Consider the following 20,624-nt stretch of genomic DNA (forward strand, 5'->3'; position numbering starts at 1 on the left):
CAGTAGTTCATTCTTTTTTATTGCTGAGTAGTATTTCATTATATGGTTTTAGCACAGTTTCTTTATCCTTTCACACGTTGAGAGGCACTTGGGTTGTTTCTACTTTTTGACTATTACAAATAAAGCTGCTGTGAACATTTGTGTACAAGTCTCTGTATGGACATATATTTTCATTTCTCTTGGGTAAATACCTAAGACCAAAATGGCTGAGTTAAATGGCAGTTGTATGTTTTAACTTTTTAAGAAACTACCAAACTATTTCCCCACCAGCAGTGTGAGTGCCAGTTCCTCCATATCATCATGAACATTTGGTATGGTCAGTCTTTTTAAGTTTAGTCATTCTTATAGGTATATAGTATTTCATTGGAGTTTTAATTTGCATTTCTGTAATGACTAATAATGTTGAGCATCTTCTCATGTACTTATTTGCCATCTGTACATCTCTAGTGAAGTGTGTGTTCAAAACTTGCCGTTTTTTAACTGGGTTTTTTGTTTTCTTACCGTTGAGTTTTGAGCATTCTTTATATATCTTCTGGATGTAAGCCCTTTATCAGATATGGGATTTCTTTTAACAGGATCCTCAAAGAGCAAAAATTCTTAATGTTGGTGAAGTTCAGTTTATTAGTTTTTTTTCACGGTTCTTGCTTTTAGTGTTGATCTAAGAAATATTTGCCTAGTCCAAAGGCCAAAAGATTATTCTCCTATGTATTCTTCTAGAATCTTTATAGTTCTAGGTTTTACATTTAAGTTTATTATCCAGTGGAGTTAATTTTTGTATATGATGCAAGGTTCAAGGCATAGAGGGATGTTGTCCCCCTACACCTCAACCTTGTTTTGGCCCGTGGATATCCAGTTGTTCCGAAACCATTTGTTAAAAAGGGTATTCTTTCCACCATTGAAGTGCCTTTGCATCTTAGTTGAAAATCAGTTCACCATATGTGTGTGAGTCTATTTCTGAGCTCTTTATTCTGTTCCATTGACCTATGTATCTATCCCTCTACCAATATCGCACTGTCTTGATTTTTGTAGCTTTAGAATAAGTCGTAAGTCAGGTAGTGTAAATCCTGAAACTTTGTTCTTTTTCAAAGTTGTTTTAGACTACTCTGGGTTCCTTTAATTTCCATGTGAATGTTAGAATCATCTTGTCAATTTCTGTAAAAATACCTGCTGGAATTTTGGTCTGGATCACGTTGAATCTGGAAATCAATTTGAAGAGAAATGACATCATAACAGTATTGACTCTTACAGTTCATCAAAGCCACATATTTCTCCATTTATTTAGATCTTTAATGTCTCTCAGCAGTATTTCATTGTTTCAGTGTGTTAGTCTTGCACATTTAAAAGTACATTTATGTGTAAATATTTTGTATTTGTGATGCTATTTTAAAAGTATTTTTTATTTCAATTTACGATTGTTCATTGCTAGTAAATAAAAAGATGATTAAATTTTGTGTTTACTTTAAATCCTACAACTTTACTATGCTCAATTAGTAATTCTAGTAGCTTTTTTGTAGCTTTCATAGGATTTTCTACATAAATGATTATGTCATCTACTAATAGGTACTTTTCTTTTTCCTTTCTGATCTTGATATTGATACCTTTTATTGCTTTTTCTTGCTTTAGTGCACTGGCTAAAACCTACAGTACAAAGTTGATTAGAAATGGTGAGAACAGACATCCTTGCCTTGTTCCTGATCTTAGAGGGAAAGCATTCCATTTTTTGTCAAAAATTGTTTTTATAGCAATATTAGTTGAGGGTTGAAGCACACATTCCAACTAGGCTTTCTTGTAAAAAGTGGAATAATATTATGAACGTTCAAGGCAGTAAATAAAAAGAAAGGTTTGCAGTCATCCTTTTCCTTTGTTATTTTAACTTTATTAATGTTCTCTGACAGACCTGTAAAATTTGATTTGTTTTTTGGTTTAGTATTGGATTTTTCCTCACATTTGTTTCTTGGCTCCATGAGTTAATTATTTTTCTCACGTTTATTTGTCAGATGTGATTTTGAATTCCTTTCCCCCTACATATATGACATATTTTTATGCTTTGAAAAACAAAGATTTTTCAGAATAGACTGAGCCTGAATAGGACATATAAGATATTTAATACTGAGGCGGTTTAGTCACATTATTGACATTTTAAAATGAAAAACCTTCTTTAGCTACCATAGCATCAGCACTTCTTTAAATACCTTCCTTAATTTAACTTAAGACACTCTCAGAAGTCCACATTAGGGTCTTAAGTTGTGGACCCTCTTGAACGTTTCTGATTCCCTAAGTAATGACAAGCATTCAGGTACATTTTTTTTAATTCTATTTTTAACATCCCTGGAACACAAGTGGAGTTGGCAAGAGTCTCTTCATAAACCTCCCTCACTATCCTGTTCACCAAATTCTCCAGTAGAGGCAGGAATTCTACTAAGTTTCAGCAGAAACATTTCTAAAAGCCCAATTTTTTTTCTGTCCATTGGTTTGGAAAATCCTGTTTCTCTGTATTAGAACTGAAATAATGAAAAAGTGAGAGGCTTATCTGATATACTTAAGGAAGGGTAGAATTTGTGCGCGTGTGTGTGTGTTACATGTTGTCTCAAAAACATAAATGTATGTATGTATGAGGGTGATTCCTCCATCACTCACCTGATTCATTAACATATCATTTTCTTTATCCAAGCCCTTTCTAACAAGCCCAGTGACAAAGGTCAATCCTTTGTCAACCCTTTATGCCTGGATAATCAACTCAATAGAAAAAAGTCCATTATTTTAGGGCATCTTTTTCCTTTGATGTTGCTATGGGAAAGGTTTCTCTCATGTACTGTGAAAGGATTTCTTATCCTCATTAATTGTTGAAGTTCTTTTATAATTCCTGTGGTTCTTATGAAAATGCTGTATAGATCCCTACCTGATTAGAATGCTTGTAAGTTAATTGGAAAACAATTTTAAAAAATCATAGTTTAAATGCTTGAGATTAGGGTAGAAATTTAAGGTTCATTCCCTGCCCCTTGCCTTGCATCTGACTTCTTCTGGACATGAAATACCAGTATTTGTTTGCTGTTAAACTAAATGTAATGATGCTGTACTGTGTGGCATAGATATCAGATATAACCTTTAATAAATGGAAACTGTTTTGCTTTCTTAAGAGAGTATTGGTTGAATTTTTTTTTTTATAAATCAAGATAGAAAATTTTTCATTTGAATATTTAGGAAAAGGAATTCTCATTTATTAACATCATAGGACTAAGTGTGAGTGGCTTGATGTTAGAGGCTACATTTGTTAAAGTGGCATTTTACATTTGTATTTCTAAAAAGGAGCTCCAATTTATAAAGATCAGAAAGAGAAAAAGGAAAACACAAAAAGGATGGTGGATATTTGGGCTAGTGTTAAATGAGTTCAGAAAATTTGCTATAGCATGACAATAGATGTATGTACTATTAGCATATAACATGAATTGTTACAACCACTCTTTCTCTCTCTCTCTGTCTCTCCCTCCCTCCCTCTCCCATTATTACCCATCTTTTAGTTTTAGTTTTCTGTCCAAGCCATAGGTAAAGATACCAGTGTGTACAAACATGGGACTTCATTACAGTCTTAGACCAGTACATCTTCATGCTAGTTTCAGGTTTCATTATTTTTAGAGGAAGTTATTCCAACTTTACCTTTCATATCTCTTAACATCTTCTGAAAGTCATCAGAATAAGTTTTCATGGGAAATTTGTCATCTGAAGAACTTGATTTTAAACATGCATGATTATTCTCTTATTTTAAACTAAAATATGATAAACTAAACAAAACACTGATCATTTTATAATGAGTTGTAATACAGAGTAAGAAAAGAATTGCCTCACATATCCACAGCTATTGTTTAGTGCTGTAAATGAAGTAGATTTCACCCTCATCCAAGACTAACTTCTTTCAACTTTATTGAGATTAAGATAAGTTTCTAGATGTACTGGGCTGTGTGTGACTTAGGGTTTCCTTAAGTAAGAGATATGTTTCATTATATCTTTATATGTAGTCTTTGAAATTCAAAAGGGAAGTTTTGAAAAAAGTAAAATTTTACTTTAATTCTTATTTGTATGCTTTCAAGTTGTCAGAAGCTTTTTGGGGTGGAGGTATCTTTGCATGATACCTTTATCTTAATTCAGTGCGTATATAATTCTATTGTTCATAGTTTATTTTTGTAGACATGGTCAAGTTTAAATAATAGTTTACATTTTATTTATTTATTTATTTATTTTTGGCTGCATTGGGTCTTTGTTGCTGTGCACAGGCTTTCTCTAGTTGTGGCAAGCGAGGGCAACTCTTCATTGCGGTGCGAGGGCTTCTCATTGTGGTGGCTTCTCTTGTTACGGAGCACAGGCTCTAGGCACGTGGGCTTCAGTACTTGTGGTGCGTGGGCTCAGTAGTTGTGACTCGCGGGCTCTAGAGCGCAGGCTCAGTAGTTGTGGCGCACGGGCTTAGTTGCTCCGCGGCATGTGGGATCTTCCCGGACCAGTGATCAAACCCATGTCCCCTGCGTTGGTAGGCAGATTCTTAACCACTGAGCCACCAGGGAAGTCCCAATAGTTTACATTTTATACCTATTATTCTGTGTTGTTTTCTAAAGCATTTTACGGTGCAGTAAAAATCTCAGTGCTATTCTCATAGGGTTCTAGTCCTGGAGGCTCCACTTACCAGCCATAATCCATAAAACCAAGAAGGATTGAAGCCTGTCAACATCACTTTTAGTCAACTCAAGGATCGTTATGGAAAGTCTCAGAGCCACAGGGCTGTCCCTCTCCACCGGGCTTGGTATTAGTTGCCTCTTGACAGCCCAAGAAGTGTGTGAAGCTGTGAGGCTGAGTCACACACAGTTTTCACTTTGACACTGTGGAATGGCTGAAAAATGTCTTTTGTATTTTAACTATGAATTCCATGCAGCAGCCATATGTGAAATGTAAGGAATATAACTGTTATTCTGAGGCAGTTATTTTATAGTCAGTACAGCTGGGTTATTCTCTGCCTCAGAGCTTGGTTCCATCCCTGCTGACAGACTGGGTGCCATTAGTCACAGTCTCATACTCTAGGCTTTCTGAGCTTCAGTTTTTAAGTCTCTTTACAGCCCAGGAAATATAAAATTGGTGTAAAATTGGTGTTTGTATTCATATACGTATGCAATAGATGCAAAGAAATAGTGATCTCTTCTTCATTTTTGAAATCATATTTGAAAATCCATCAAACCATTCCCTCAGACTTTTTTAAATTAAAAAAAGTAGAATATTTTTCCTTTTCAGGTATATTGAGCTTGGATTGTTATTTGTTACTTAAAAATATCTTTGAAATGCCTAATAATGTGTCAATTTTAATTTTTAGGGTAAATTAAATTTAAAGATAAAGTATTTATTTGGGGTCTCTCTTAGGAAATACTGAAAAAACTAGGAAAACTGATTTGTTTTGTTCACTGACTGATGATGTTTTAGAAAATGTGTGGCTCATTAGATCAACACTTTTTACTAAAGGAAATTATTTAACATCCATATTTTAAATCTCTAAAATATCTGAAGTATTACATCAGATATAGATGCAGGCCTAGAACTGAGTATTGTAGTTTAGTGGCTTCCAAACTTATCACCATGACCTGTAGGAATATAAGAAGTGTATTTTCATTGAGTTCTAGCACACATGCACATACGTGTATTTATACACACACAACATAAACCAAAGTTTCAAAATAAGTATGATTTTCCATTCTGTTCAGTTTATTTTTCCATTGATTTAGTTTTTAAATGTGGGTCTCAACCCAGTAAATTAACTTCTCTGTTTGGAAAATGGGTCACGACTCACAGTTTGGCAAACACTGCTGCAGGGTAGGACTTGTCCAGCTAATGCTGCCATCTGCCACATTGATGCAGTGCAGGCAATGGTGAGGAAGCTTACCTGCCCCTGAGTTGATGATAGTCCTCGGAGTGGCTTTGGAGGGGAAGAAAGTGATGCGATGTCATAGTTGCTGGGGAGAGGGAGGAAGAGAGTATAGGAAAAGATAAATGAGAAGTGACTTAAGATGTTTTATGGAGCCAAGCAAAGCTATTTCCTATTTCAGAAAGACCCTAATTTTCATAAACAGAGAGACTTCTGTGCCTACTCTGTCTTCCAAGTGATTTCATGTATTTTGAGGCTAGAGAGACAAATAAAGGTAAGATCCCCATAGATGAAAAAAACAGAAAGAAACAGAGATGAGTGAGAAATTGAGAGAAAGCAGTGGAAGCAGATCTAGATTAGTGTGCCATATTCATTGAATAATGGCTCAGTTTTCTGTAGTACTGTGAGTGGAGAGGCAAATTTTCAGTGTCTCATGTTGCAGTAATCAGAGCAGACATGGGTATTTCTTTGTTGAAAGCAGATTCAGAAAGTGAAAAAAAACTTTAAAAAAAACAAACAACTCACAAACTGTAATGGAAGCCAAAATTCTCTCTACTTATATGCAATAACTATTAAGTTGCTGACAGCATTTTATCCTGCACACTTGCTGACAGAGTGCTTCAGGGCCACTGCTGGGCTCTCTAGTGAGCCCATCTAGTAACTTTCTGGATGTTAAAAATCATGCATTGTTACCAACAAATCACATCGAAACTGCAGACTTAGGGTTTCAGAAAGTATTCAATAGCAGTAGTTTTCCTGCCATTTTTACCAAGGTGCTTTCGGCCATGTTATTGCCAAAACTGAGTAACACTTAAGGCCTGTGGTCATACATGTTTCAGTTTCAGTATTCTTACCTTCATGTCCTTAAAAAATTTATCTGTTTGCAAGAATATGAGTCCCATAGGGCTGGGCTGTGTCTTGCGTACTTCTGTATCCTCAGCAATTAGCCTAGTGCCTGAGACATAAAAACACTAAATAAATATTTAACATTATTATTGAAGAATGCCTAGAAAACCAAATATTGGTTTGTTTTTTTTTTTAATTGAGGTATAGTTGATATATAGCATATTAGTTTCAGGTGTAAAACATCATGATCCAATATTGTACACATTGCAAAATGATCACCACAATAAGTCTACTTAACATCCATCCCTTTACATAGTTACAAAACGATTTCTTCTTGTGATGAGAACTTTTAAGATCTACTCTTTTAGCAACTTTCAAATATACAATGCAGTATTATTAACTATAGTCACCCTGCTGTTAACATTACATCTCCAGGACCTATCTACCTTATAATTGGAAGTTTGTACCTTTTGACCCCCTTCTTCATCCATTTCTCCCACCCTCACCCCCTGCTTGCGGCAACGACTAATCTGTTCTCTGTATCTATGAGCTTGTTGTTGTTGTTGTTGTTGTTTTAAGCCATCAAGTATTTACCATGAAGTTCATCAGAGTATTTAAAACTCTGGTTCTAATTGCATACATATTTACTGCCTTAAAACTTTATTTTCTGATCTCTTGAGCTGGGATATCTTTGAGGCAATATAAATTAATTTTACTTTCTAATTTAAGATTGTGGTTGTAAATTGTTATTAACATCAGTAACTTTATTTGAAATGTAGATTTTGTGAATTATTCTGAGAACATTTTAAATCTAGTCCTCAAATTATTTTCCAATTAAGAAAGCATTTTTCTTAGCTGGATATTCCAACTACTTTCAATCTCTCTTGAGCTAGCCACTTTATAGAAAAATATTAGAAATCATTTTAGCATATTCTAGTTTTTTTGAAAACCAGATCTATCATATCAAGCTGACTTCTTGTTACATGTGATTTGGAGAGAAAAAGACTAAACAATTCTTTTTTGTAATTTTGAAATGTTCTCAAAAAAGGAAATGGTATCATGCTTACTTACATATTTATAATGCACTGGACATCCTATTTTGGTGAAAGGAAATAACATGGTGTTTCTTATCCTGTTGGGTTTTTTCCCTACCAATGTTTTACTTCTAAAAAGAATTTCAAACGCACTGACAACCATGTAAATAGAAAAGCTAATATCTAAAATGACTATTGTAGAAGTCATATTTCTGACAAATGCTTGGTTTCTGATCTAGATTGTACATTAGACATCTAGAAGTTATGTATTTCACTTTTTCGCACAAAAGGAGAAAAATAATTTCTCCAGTAAATAGTCAGTTAGGAAGGAATATTACTTGTCCGCTTGCCTAATAAAGTTTGAAAAAACAACCCCGCCCCCCCCCCCCCCAAGGCAGAGGTGGCAATAAAGACCCATTTCAAGTGTATCATGGCCATGATTCAGGCAGCTAGGGAAGCTCCAGACTGGTGTTCTCTTTGTTGACCCTTCGAGAACAATAACAAACTATGAAACTCTGAGACTAGATAATACAAATCCATTAATGTTGCCAATGATTTGTAATGGGCACTATTAAAGTTGGTACCTTGAGCACCTTCAGAAGTTTGAGACTACTGCAGTAAGTGATATTCTGTCATAAGTAGATATGGTAATTGTAAGTTATGGGTAGGAGGGATCCTTTTTTTTTTGAATTTTATTTTATTTTTTTATACAGCAGATTCTTATTAGTTATCCATTTTATACATATTAGTGTATATATGTCAATCCCAATCTCCCAAATCATCACAGGACCACCACCACCCTCTGCTGCTTTCCCCCCTTGGTGTCCATATGTTTGTTCTCTACGTCTGTGTCTCAATTTCTTCCCTGCAGACCGGTTCATCTGTACCATTTTTCTAGGTTCCACATATATGCGTTAATATATGATATTTGTTTTTCTCTTTCTGACTTACTTCACTCTGTGTGACAGTCTCTAGATCCATCCATGTCTCTACAGATGACCCAGTTTCGTTCCTTTTTATGGCAGAGTAATATTCCATTGTATATATGTACCACATCTTCTTTATCCATTCGTCTGTCGATGGGCATTTAGGTTGCTTCCATGACCTGGCTACTGTAAATAGTGCTGCAATGAACATTGTGGTGAATGTGTCTTTTTGAATTATGGTTTTCTCTGTTTATATGCCCAGTAGTGGGATTGCTGGGTCATATGGTAATTCTATTTTTAGTTTTTTAAAGAACCTCCATACTGTTCTCCATAGTGATTGTATCAATTTACATTCCCACAAATAGTGCAGGAGGGTTCCCTTTTCTCCACACCCTCTCCAGCATTTGTTGTTTGTAGATTTTCTGATGATGCCCATTCTAACTGGTGTGAGATGCTACCTCATTGTAGTTTTGGTTTATATTTCTCTAATGATTAGTGATGTTGAGCAGCTTTTCACGTGCTTCTTGGCCATCTGTATGTCTTCTTGGGACAAATATCTATTTAGGTCATCTGCCCATTTTTGGATTGGGTTGTTTGTTTTTTTTTTTTTTTACTGTTGAGCTGCATGAGCTGTTTATATATATTGGAGATTAATCCTTTGTCCGTTGATTCATTTATAAATATTTTCTCCCATTCTGAGGGTTGTCTTTTCGTCTTGTTTGTAGTTTCCTTTGCTTTGCAAAAGCTTTTAAGTTTCATTAGGTCCCATTTGTTGATTTTTGTTTTCATTTCCATTTCTCTAGGAGGTGGGTCAAAAAAGATCTTGCTGTGATTTATTTCAAAGAGTGTTCTTCCTATGTTTTCCTGTAAGAGTTTTATAGTGTCTGACCTTACATTTAGGTCTTTAATCCATTTTGAGTTTATTTTTGTGTATGGTGTTAGGGAGTGTTCTAATTTCATTCTTTTACATGTAGCTGTCCAGTTTTCCCAGCACACTTACTAAAGAGACTGTCTTTTCTCCATTGTAGATCCTTGCCTCTTTTGTCATAGATTAGTTGACCATAGGTGTGTGGGTTTACCTCTGGGCTTTCTATCCTGTTCCATTGATATATATTTCTGTTTTTGTGCCAGTACCATACTGTCTTGATTACTGTAGCTTTGTAGTGTAGTCTGAAGTCTGGGAGCCTGATTCCTCCAGCTCCATTTTTCTTTCTCAAGATTGCTTTGGCTATTCGGGGTCTTTTGTGTTTCCATACAAATTGTAAAACTTTTTGTTCTAGCTCTGTGAAAAATGCCATAGGTAGTTTGATAGGGATTGCATTGAATCTGTAGTTTGCTTTGGGTAGTACAGTCATTTTCACAATATTGATTCTTCCAATCCAAGAACGTGGTATATCTCTCCATCTGTTTATATCATCTTTAATTTCTTTCATCAGTGTCTTATAGTTTTCTGCATGCAGGTCTTTTGTCTCCCTAGGTAGGTTTATTCCTAGGTATTTTATTCTTTTTGTTGCAGTGGTAAATGGGAGTGTTTCCATAATTTCTCCTTCAGATATTTCATCATTAGTGTATAGGAATGCAAGAGATTTCTGTGCATTCATTTTGTATCCTGTAACTTTACCAGTTTCATTGATTAGCTCTAGTAGTTTTCTGGTGGCATCTTTAGGATTCTCTATGTGTAATATCATGTCATCTGCAAACAGTGACAGTTTTACTTCTTCTTTTCCAATTTGGATTACTTTTATTTCTTTTTCTTCTCTGATTGCCATGGCTAGGACTTTCAAAACTATGTTGAATAATAGTGGTGAGAGTGGACATCCTTATCTTGTTCCTGATCTTAGAGGAAGTGCTTTCAGTTTTTCACCATTGAGAATGATGCTTGCTGTGGGTTTGTCATATATGGCCTTTATTATGTTGAGGTAGGTTTCCTCAGTGCCCACTTTCTGGAGAGTTTTTATCATAAATGGGTGTTGAATTTTGTCAAAAGCTTTTTCTGTATCTATTGAGATGATCATATGGTTTTTCTTCTTCAATTTGTTGATGTGGTGTATCACATTGATTGATTTGCATATATTAAAGAATCCTTGCATCCCTGGACTAAATCCCACTTGATCATGGTGTACAATCCCTTTAATGTGTTGTTGGATTCTGTTTGCTAGTATTTTGCTGAGGATTTTTGCATCTATATTCATCAGTGATATTGGTCTGTAATTTTCTTTTTTTGTAGTGTCTTTGTCTGGTTTTGGTATCAGGGTGATGGTGGCCTCATAGAACGAGTTTGGGAGTGTTCCTTCCTCTGCAATTTTTTGGAAGAGTTTGAGAAGGATGGGTGTTAGCTCTTCTCTAAATGTTTGATAGAATTCACCTGTGAAGTCCATCTGGTCCTGGACTTTTGTTTGTTGGAAGATTTTTAATCACAGTTTCAATTTCATTACTTGTGATTGGTCTGTTCATATTTTCTGTTTCTTCCTGGTTCAGTCTTGGAAGGTTATACCTTTCTGAGAATTTGTCCATTTCTTGCCGGTTGTCCATTTTATTGGCATAGAGTTGCTTGTAGTAGTCTCTTAGGATGCTTTGTATTTCTGCAGTGTCTGTTGTAACTTCTCCTTTTTCATTTCTAATTTTATTGATTTGAGTCCTCTCCCTCTTTTTCTTGATGAGTCTGGCTAATGGTTTATCAATCTAGTTTATCTTCTGAAAGAACCAGCTTTTTGTTTTATTGATCTTTGCTATTGTTTTCTTTGTTTCTATTTCATTTATTTCTGTTCTGATCTTTATGATTTCTTTCCTTCTACTAACTTTGGGTTTTGTGTGTTCTTCTTTCTCTCACTCCTTTAGGTGTAAGGTTAGATTGTTTATTTGAGATTTTTCTTGTTTCTTGAGTTAGGATTGTATTGCTATAAACTTCCCTCTTAGAACTGCTTTTGCTGCATTCCTTAGGTTTCGGATCGTTGTGTTTTCATTGTCATTTGTCTCTAGGTATTTTTTGATTTCCTCTTTGATTTCTTCAGTGATCTCTTGGTTATTTAGTAACGTATTGTTTAGCCTTCATGTGTTTGTGTTTTTTATGTTTTTTTGCCTGTAATTGATTTCTAATCTCACAGCGTTGTGGTCAGAAAAGATGCTTGATATGATTTCAGTTTTCTTAAATTTACTGAGGCTTGATTTGTGACCCAAGATGTGATCTATCCTGGAGAATGTTCCATGCACACTTGAGAAGAAAGTGTAATCTGCTGTTTTGGGATGTAATGTCCTATAAATATCAATTAACTCTATCTGGTCTGTTGTGTCATTTAAAGCTTGTGTTTCCTTATTTATTTTCATTTTGGATGATCTGTCCATTGGTGTAAGGGAGGTGTTAAGTTAAAGTCCCCCACTATTATTGTGTTACTGTCGATTTCCTCTTTTATAGCTGTTAGCAGTTGCTTTATGTATTGAGGTGTTCCTATGTTGGGTGCATATATATTTATAATTGCTATGTCTTCTTCTTGGATTGATCCCTTGATCATTATGTAGTGTCCTTCCTTGTCTCTTGTAACATTCTTTATTTTAAAGTCTATTTTATCTGATATGAGTATTGCTACTCCAGCTTTCTTTTGATTTGCATGGAATATCTTTTTCCATCCCCTCACTTACAGTCTGTATGTGTCCCTAGGTCTGAAGTGGGTCTCTTGTAGACAGCATATATATGGGTCTTGCTTTTGTATCCATTCAGCGAGCCTGTGTCTTTTGGTTGGAGCATTTAATCCATTCACGTTTAAGGTAATTATCGCTACGTATGTTCCTATGACCATTTTCTTAATGTTTTGGGTTTGTTTTTGTTGGTCCTTTTCTTCTGTTGTGTTTCCCACTTAGAGAAGTTCCTTTAGCATTTGTTGTAGAGCTGGTTTGGTGGTGCTGAATTCTCTTTGCTTTTGCTTGTCTGTAAAGATTTTGATTTCTCCATCGAATCTGAATGAGATCCTTGCCGGGTGGAGTAATCTTGGTTGTAGCTTCTTCCCTTTCATCACTTTAAGTATATCATGCCACTCCCTTCTGACTTGTAGAGTTTCTGCTGAGAAATCAGCTGTTAACCTTATGAGAGTTCCCTTGTATGTTATTTGTTGTTCTTCCCATGCTGCTTTCAGTAATTTTTCTTTGTCTTTAATTTCTGCGAATTTCATTACTATGTGTCTCGGCGTGTTTCTCCTTGGGGTTATCCTGCCTGGGACTGTCTGCGCTTCCTGGACTTGGGTGGCTATTTCCTTTCCCATGTTAGTTAAGTTTTCGACTATAATCTCTTCAGATATTTTCTCGGGTCCCTTCTCTCTCTCTTCTCCTTCTGGGATCCCTATAACGCGAACGTTGTTGTGTTTAATGTCCCAGAGGTCTCTTAGGCTGTCTTCATTTCTTTTCATTCTTTTTTCTTTATTGTGTTCCACAGTAGTGAATTCCACCATTCTGTCTTCCAGGTCACTTATCCATTCTTCTGCCTCAGTTATTCTGCTATTGATCCCTTCTAGTGTATTTTTCATTTCAGCCCTTGTATTGTTCGTCTCTGTTTGTTTGTTCTTTAATTCTTCCAGGTCTTTGTTAAACATTTCTTGCATCTTCTCAGTCTTTGCCTCCATTCTTTTTCCGAGGTCCTGGATCATCTTCCTTATAATTATTCTGAATTCTTTTTCTGGAAGGTTGCCTATCTCCACTTCGTTTGGTTGTTTTTCTGGGGTTTTATCTTGTTCCTTCTTCTGATACATAGACCTCTGCCTTTTCATCTTGTCTATCTTTCTATGAATGTGGTTTTTGTTCCAGCTGCAGGACTGTAGTTCTTCTTGCTTCTGCTGTCTGCCCTCTGGTGGAAGAGGCTATCTGAGAGGCTTGAGCAAGTTTCCTGATGGGAGGGACTGGTGGTGGGTAGAGCTGGCTGTTGCTCTGGTGGGCAGAGCTCAGTGAAACTTTACTTGTCTGCTGATGGGTGGGGTTGGGTTCCTCCCTGTTGGTTGTTTGACCTGAGGCGACCCAACACTGGAGCCTACCTGGGCTCTTTGCTGGGGCTAATGGTAGACTCTGGGAGGGCTCTCGCCAAGGGGTACTTCCCAGAATTTATGCTGCCAGTGTCCTTGTCCTCACGGTGAGACATAGCCACCCCCCGCCTCTTCAGGAGACTCTCCAACACCAGCAGGTAGGTCTGATTCAGTCTCCTATGGGGTCGCTGCTCCTTCCCCTGGGTCCCAATGCGCACACTATTTTGTGTGTGCCCTCCAAGAGTGGAATCTCTGTTTCTCCCAGTCCTGTCGAAGTCCTGCAGTCAAATCCCACCAGCCTTCAAAGTCTGATTATCTAGGAATTCCTCCTCCCGTTGCTGGACCCCCAGGTTGGGAAGCCTGACGTGGGGCTCAGAACCTTCACTCCAGTGGGTGGACTTCTGTGGTATAAGTGTTCTCCAGTTTGTGAGTCACCCACCCAGCAGTTATGGGATTTGATTATATTGTGATTGCGCCCCTCCTACCGTCTCACTGTGGCTTCTCCTTTGTCTTTGGATGTGGGGTATCTTCTTTTGGTGAGTTCCAGTGTCTTCCTGTCGATGATTGTTCAGCAGTTAGTTGTGATTCCGGTGCTCTTGCAAGAGGGAGTGAGAGCACGTCCTTCTACTCTGCCATCTTGAACCAATCTCTCTAAATTAGAAAGGATCTTTAATTGTCTTAAAACAGGAATTTAAAAATATAGTCAAATAAATCTAATTATCTCTTAAAACAGTTTTTTTCTAAATAGTGAGGTGGATATTTGTTTTCTTCATATCCCAAAGTTTCATTTTCTATAGAATTATTTGCCAGTAAGTAAAAATGACAAGCTTGTAGTTCAGGAAATTCACAAACTGTACTATATGCAATGAAATGTAAGATTTGGAGAAACTATTGTAAATTTAATATTGCAAATACAAGTCAGCATTAAGGTACCATTTGGATATTTACAGTTTTACTAAAATATTTTAAATATTAATATTTAAGTTCTTTCTATAGTGTGACCAGATCAGAACATTTGTGATACCCAGGAAATAGCTTCACAAGTGGTCATTCATCTGCTAAAATAATATGTTCTTTCTAGTGTTAAAGTACTTTTAATTGTTTTCTGCTAAGAATTAGTCTGGTAATAGTCAAAATATTAACAGTGAACACACATTATATATCTTTTTTAAAAAAGTAGTCTATCCAGAATCTATATAGATAGACACATAAAATGACATTTTAGGTTGTTTGACTATCCAAAATTTCTTCTCAATAGACTGCAATATTTTAGAGTCAGATTCAACTTACTAAGTCTTAATAAAAGCAGTTATCTAGTCGGAAATTCATTTCGTATAAAACTTTTTTCCTTTTGTTTGGTTCAAAGGATGCTGAGACTTTGAGAAACAAATAGTATAAACGAATATTTAAATTAAATGTACCCCTAATGTGTATATATATATATATTTTTTTACATTTTATCATCAAATGTTACAACCATATTGATATCTCTTCGGGTATCTCATCTTTTTTTTTTTTTTCCTTATTTGTCAGTATTTGAAAATTTTCTAACACGAAAAAGGAAAGCAGGATAATATGCTTGTTTAAAACCAAAGGCATGAATGGTTAGTACCGTTATTAAGCAAACAAATGTCATAGCCAACATTTATTGAGCACCAAGTGCCAGGCACTGCTCTAATTAATTCTCAGACAACCTGTAAAGTGTAGGTACTTGTAGCATTTTCAATTTTACAGATCAGGAAAACGTAGAAGGCTTAGTGACACACTGAAGGTTACAGTGCCAACAGGTAGTTTACATTATATTGCCTCCTATGGAGTATTATTTTAGTGTATACTATTTGGTGTACTAATTACTATTTATGTTGCATTACCATATATAGTATATTATTGTAATTCTTGAAGCCCTTCTGAGTTTTGATTTTACAGCAGGCCAAAATTATCTCTGTAATTGGTATAATACTAGTTAAGACACGGATTGTACTAAATGACTTGACCAAAGGAAATGTGGTTCCACCACAAGGATCAAGGTAGAGTCATTGTGGTTTATTTACATCCAAAGAGATGGGAGTATAAAGAGCTCAAAGTTATAATCTTACTTCTGCTACTTATTTAGTCATTGTTGAGTGTTTATGTTCATCAGTTGTTAATTGTAAGAGCTGAGAGTTCTTGTACTGAGAACTTCTGTGAATTGCTGAAATATTAAAAGGCTTCTAATTAAAATATCTTCTGATATAGTTATGGAGTGTTTTCCTTTTTGTTCACAAAGCGTCTAGTTTGGAGTTTATTGTGTCATATATTTCTCCTCAGCCATGATTTTTTAGAAGGGCCAACCCTCCTAGTTGTTTTCCTTTTGAATTAAATGCTTTTTATTTTGCCTTTATTACTTTTTAATATCCAAGAGATTTGGGTGAAAGTATTATATGGTTATTAATTTGAAATAGTCTCTAGAAATCTATTTCTTCAAGAACCAACTGGGAAGAAATCAGGTATATAAACAAATCACCTGAGCATTTTGTGTGCTCTGACTAGCTTAGAAAGAAAAAGTTAGTACCTCATTTGCAAGATACTTTTTTTCAACCAGGTGTGGCAGTTTTGCTAGATACAGTGAAAAACAGTCTCTCATTTTTTGACTCAAAGTTGTGTATGCTTTGTGAGCATAGATGGAATTAAAGCATTTTAAGGTTTTTCAAGATCAGTGTATCTTGGACGCATTTTGATGACTCAGGGCTGATTTTAGGTGCAGAAGGAACTAGAGCAGAATTGCACTGAGAAGGAACAGATGTTTTCTAAGTTTCAGGATGAGTAGGTTGGTTGCATAGCACAAGAGTAATTGGACGATGTAAAAGGCAATGACAGTGAAAATAAGCAAGGAGATGTTCTCAGGGTGGTTATGGTTTAGCAAAAGGATGAATGAAGTAAGGCAACATGCATATGATGCAGATCATTAGATGTCACAAAGTGGAGATTTCTGGAGTGAAATGGAGCCACACAAGGCAAAGGTAGAAATTGTACTGGTGAGGGTAAGTTACTACCAGTGATGAACTATTCCGTTCTCTTGTATCCTATTAAGAGATATAGACTTCCGTGCTCTATAGGGCTCAATCTTATCCATAATAAGTAAAATCTTAAGCCTGTTGAGGATTTTCAAATGCCTTTACTGGCCTGAATGATTTATTAAATCAATACAATTATGAAAAATTATAGTTTGGGAAAGAAAAGTGAAGACAAGTCTGTTCTTTTGAATTCTTCTTATTCTTGGTGGAGTGCCAAATGTCCTTAAAAGATTGACTTCCCTTGAGTCCAGGCCTCTGCTTCACTCAGTTCTGTTGGCTGTTAACTAATGGCCATCTCTTCTGAGGGACTTGAGGTAGAGCCACATCGCTTTCTTCCTCCAAACCTTCCACTCCTTGATAGTTTCTATTTTAGGCATCTTGACACTCTCTAGCATAAATTCAGTCTCCTGTTTCTGGCCTTTAGAACCTTTCTTAAGTTTATCCCACACTAGTTTGATTTTTTTTTTTTTTTCATTTTTAAATCATTACCAAGAGTGGCTTCCTGTTGCCCACTGTAGCAAATGTAAATTCCTTCCATTGGGCTTTCCTGTGCTCTTGTCCCCTCATTTTCCCTAACTCCCACTCCCCTCTAATGGTGACAATTCCCTATTCCTTTGACTATATGTACTAGTCTCTTGGCAATTTTATATCTCAAGACTTACCTGCTAGTCAAAAAGAAACATTGATTAGGTATATATGTACAAAGTATTTTGGTGAAGACAGGGATATAAAGATTAATAAGCTATTTTCTCAATGTTTTGTAATAGCCTATATGGGAAAAGAGTCTGAAAAAATATATATACATATGACTGAATCACACTGCTGTGCACCTGAAACTACCCCAACATTGTAAATCAACTATATTTCAATAAAAAATACAGTAAAATTAAAAAAATTATTTTATATGCCCCTAACTTATTTATAGTCTGATTGGTGAGATGGAAAGAATCTCTTTGTAAAAAGATAATTAACAACAGAAGGTAAGATGTGATGTGTCAGATGCTTGGAATTAGCTATAGATGTCCAAAGCTGAGGAAAAACTCTGGGCTGGGGTAGTTGAAGTGGGATTCACAAAGGAAATAAGAACTGTGTTTTCCTTCCAATTAGGTGAATAGTAGGGTGTGTGTGTGTGTTTGTGTGTGTAAGAAAGAGAGACTTTGTCTTTCTCTGTTTACTCCCTGTAGGAATAGGAGAATGACAGGTGTTTTAGGGAAGTAGAAAATGCAAAGTGTGGAGTGGAACTATAAAGTCTTGCCTTGAGTATAAAAGCAAAAGTTTATGTAAGGAAGTGATACGAGATATGGTTGAAGAGGTAAATTGGTGTTAGAGAATTAAAAAGAAAAAAAACACACTAACAGCAAAACTATACAGACCACTTTAAGAATTTGTAATTTGGAACTGGGCAGGGACTAATACCTTTTTTAGAGAAACATCAGAATTTTAGCTGAGAACCAAACTCACCATCAAGAACTGACATTTTCTTGCTGATTTGTATCAGTATTTCAGATGGCTTCTTTAGACTCAGCTAAAGTAACTAATAATAATGCTCACTGCCATGGACAGACAAAAGGGTCCTGTATTCCTAAAGTCATAACTGTCAGGTAGTAAAATATTTTTATATCTTCTTCATATTGTTTGAAGTAGAGCTAATATAAAAATAGTTCAAATTAATGTTTCTATTTGTTTTTTTCTGACATTCTCTTGCTGTTCAAGTGGAACTATTATTTGTGACAGGAAGTGAATGCACTAGAGAACCTTTCTTAATGTGACTAGTTATACTTTTGAATCTGACCGTTCAAGTCACGGAAGATCTTGCCTTTCCATAGTTGTTATTTCAGTTATTTTCGTCTCTTTTTTGTGTGTCTTGAGAAGTTAAGATTAAGCCCAAGTCTGTTAGACATAGTTTTCATGGGAGACTTGTATCCTGGAAAAAGACAACAGATTGATTGGTTCAGGTTTGTTCAGTGCAAATTTTTATTGTGAGAAAGAAATCAGTTCATTATACCTTTTTCCCCATTGAAGGTGGTAATTACCCTTTATTGTTGCATTCACAACTTCTTTAGAGAATTATCTTCAAAATTGTGACTTTAAAAACATAGCATCAGGCTTCCCTGGTGGCGCAGTGGTTGAGAATCTGCCTGCTAATGCAGGGGACACGGGTTCGAGCCCTGGCCTGGGAAGATCCCACATGCCGCGGAGCAACTAGGCCCGTGAGCCACAATTACTGAGCCTGCGCGTCTGGAGCCTGTGCTCCACAACAAGAGAGGCCACGATAGTGAGAGGCCCGCGCACCGTGATGAAGAGTGGCCCCCGCTTGCCGCAACTAGAGAAAGCCCTCGCACAGAAACGAAGACCCAAACACAACCAAAAAAAAAAAAAAAAACAAACACGTAGCATCAAGACTATTATTGACTTAAAAATAAATAATAATTATTTATAAATAATACATAAATAAGTCTAAAAATCTAGCTCTTCTGGTGTACCATTTTCGTTAAACATTTCCTTCAGTGTTTCTGCATGGTAATCTGGAAGCAGAAACCTGAACTCTAGTGATATACTACCCAGTAATAGAATTTGCATATTTTTGGTTTGATATGTATTCTTTCTTTTGGAAATAACAACCTTTGACATTATTTTTAAAGTTAGATGTTTTTGTTAAGATCAATGATCATTTACAAAAACAGCTATGGCATAAATGGAATGGTAACATATGACTTTAATTGTACTAGGAATAGAAAAAAGGTATTTTTATAAAGAGCAAAAGAAATCATTTTTATTGAGCACATATTATATGCCCAGGACATATTATACCTTCTAATATTTATAAAGTCTTATAAAGTAAATATTATTTCTACTTACAGATGAGAAAGTTGAGACACAGAGAGGTTAAATAACTTGCCCGTGGTCATGCAAACCAGTAAATGATATAATTGGGATCTGAACACAGATTTTCCTGACTCCCTAAGCCCACTCCCTTTGTTCTTTACAACACTGTTTTTGTGTAAATATTGCTGACTTAAATTTTCCATTGGAGACGTTGATCAAGTATTCCAAGGGAGTCAGCCCATACAACAACAGTGCGTTGAACAGAGCAAGCTCTATAGAAATGCAAGACGGTAGAGAGATCAGTGACCCAAGGACATCATCATTTAATGAAAATGTTCCCATGTAGCTTTTCTAAGCAAGCATTTATGTTAATTTTTTCATTTGATAAATTGGAAGTATCCCTACCTTCTTAAAGTGTCCTATAATTTATAGAACTTTTATTTTAAGTATCGTCTTGGACTATTTGCCTGTACTTTAATAAAGTGATGGCTTCAGGAATTGTTAATATCTCTTAAGCCAGTTACTGCCTCAGAAAGTGGCCCAAGATTACTGTGCTTCGGGGTTGGTGATTTGCTGTCAGCTATTATTTCTCAAAGCCAAATTCTGGCAGTTCCTTTCTTGCTGCTTCTTTCTTTTTTTTTTTTTTTTCCTGTGAGTAACTTAAAAAGTACCAAAATTTCTAGGGAAAATTAGGTGACTAAACTTGTTAAATCAATAACCTTAATTTGCACCTGATTATATGCATCCATAAGCTTTGACCAGTGGGCCTAAAGGTGTCTCTACATCCTCCTGGAAAAGTGTAGTACTTTCATTCACTGACGTTGCGTTCCTATTTTTTCTTTTTTTAATAAGGAGGTGTTAATTCTGCCATATTTGTCTTAAGACAGTACCGCACTACTGGTAATGTTTTGTTTGCTGGAAGGGCCTACAGACTTACCCTTTATTTCTTTTAATTACGTACGCTGCTCTCGTGGTCCTAAATATTTGAATGTGGTTCTGCTTACTGGCTGTAAAAGTGTAAAGACAGCCAAGAAGGCAAA

At 35.8% G+C, this 20,624-nt stretch overlaps 1 protein-coding gene across 4 annotated transcripts in view; it reads left to right on the forward strand.

Moving 5' to 3' along the window:
• RNGTT (RNA guanylyltransferase and 5'-phosphatase) overlaps positions 1 to 20,624 on the forward strand; it is a 264,091-nt gene that overhangs the window by 185,787 nt on the left and 57,680 nt on the right. Inside the window, exon 15 of one of the 4 annotated variants that reach the window (XM_068551480.1) lies at positions 1,089 to 1,117. The exons of the other annotated variants lie outside the window; for them this stretch is intronic. Coding sequence (XP_068407581.1) covers positions 1,089 to 1,097 — 9 coding nt within the window. The 3' untranslated portion in view covers positions 1,098 to 1,117. Of the gene's footprint in view, positions 1 to 1,088; positions 1,118 to 20,624 lie in introns of those variants that run through there. 4 annotated transcript variants of the gene reach the window in all.

This window comes from Eschrichtius robustus, chromosome 9 (genome assembly GCF_028021215.1).
Source record: "Eschrichtius robustus isolate mEscRob2 chromosome 9, mEscRob2.pri, whole genome shotgun sequence".
NCBI lineage: Eukaryota > Metazoa > Chordata > Mammalia > Artiodactyla > Eschrichtiidae > Eschrichtius > Eschrichtius robustus.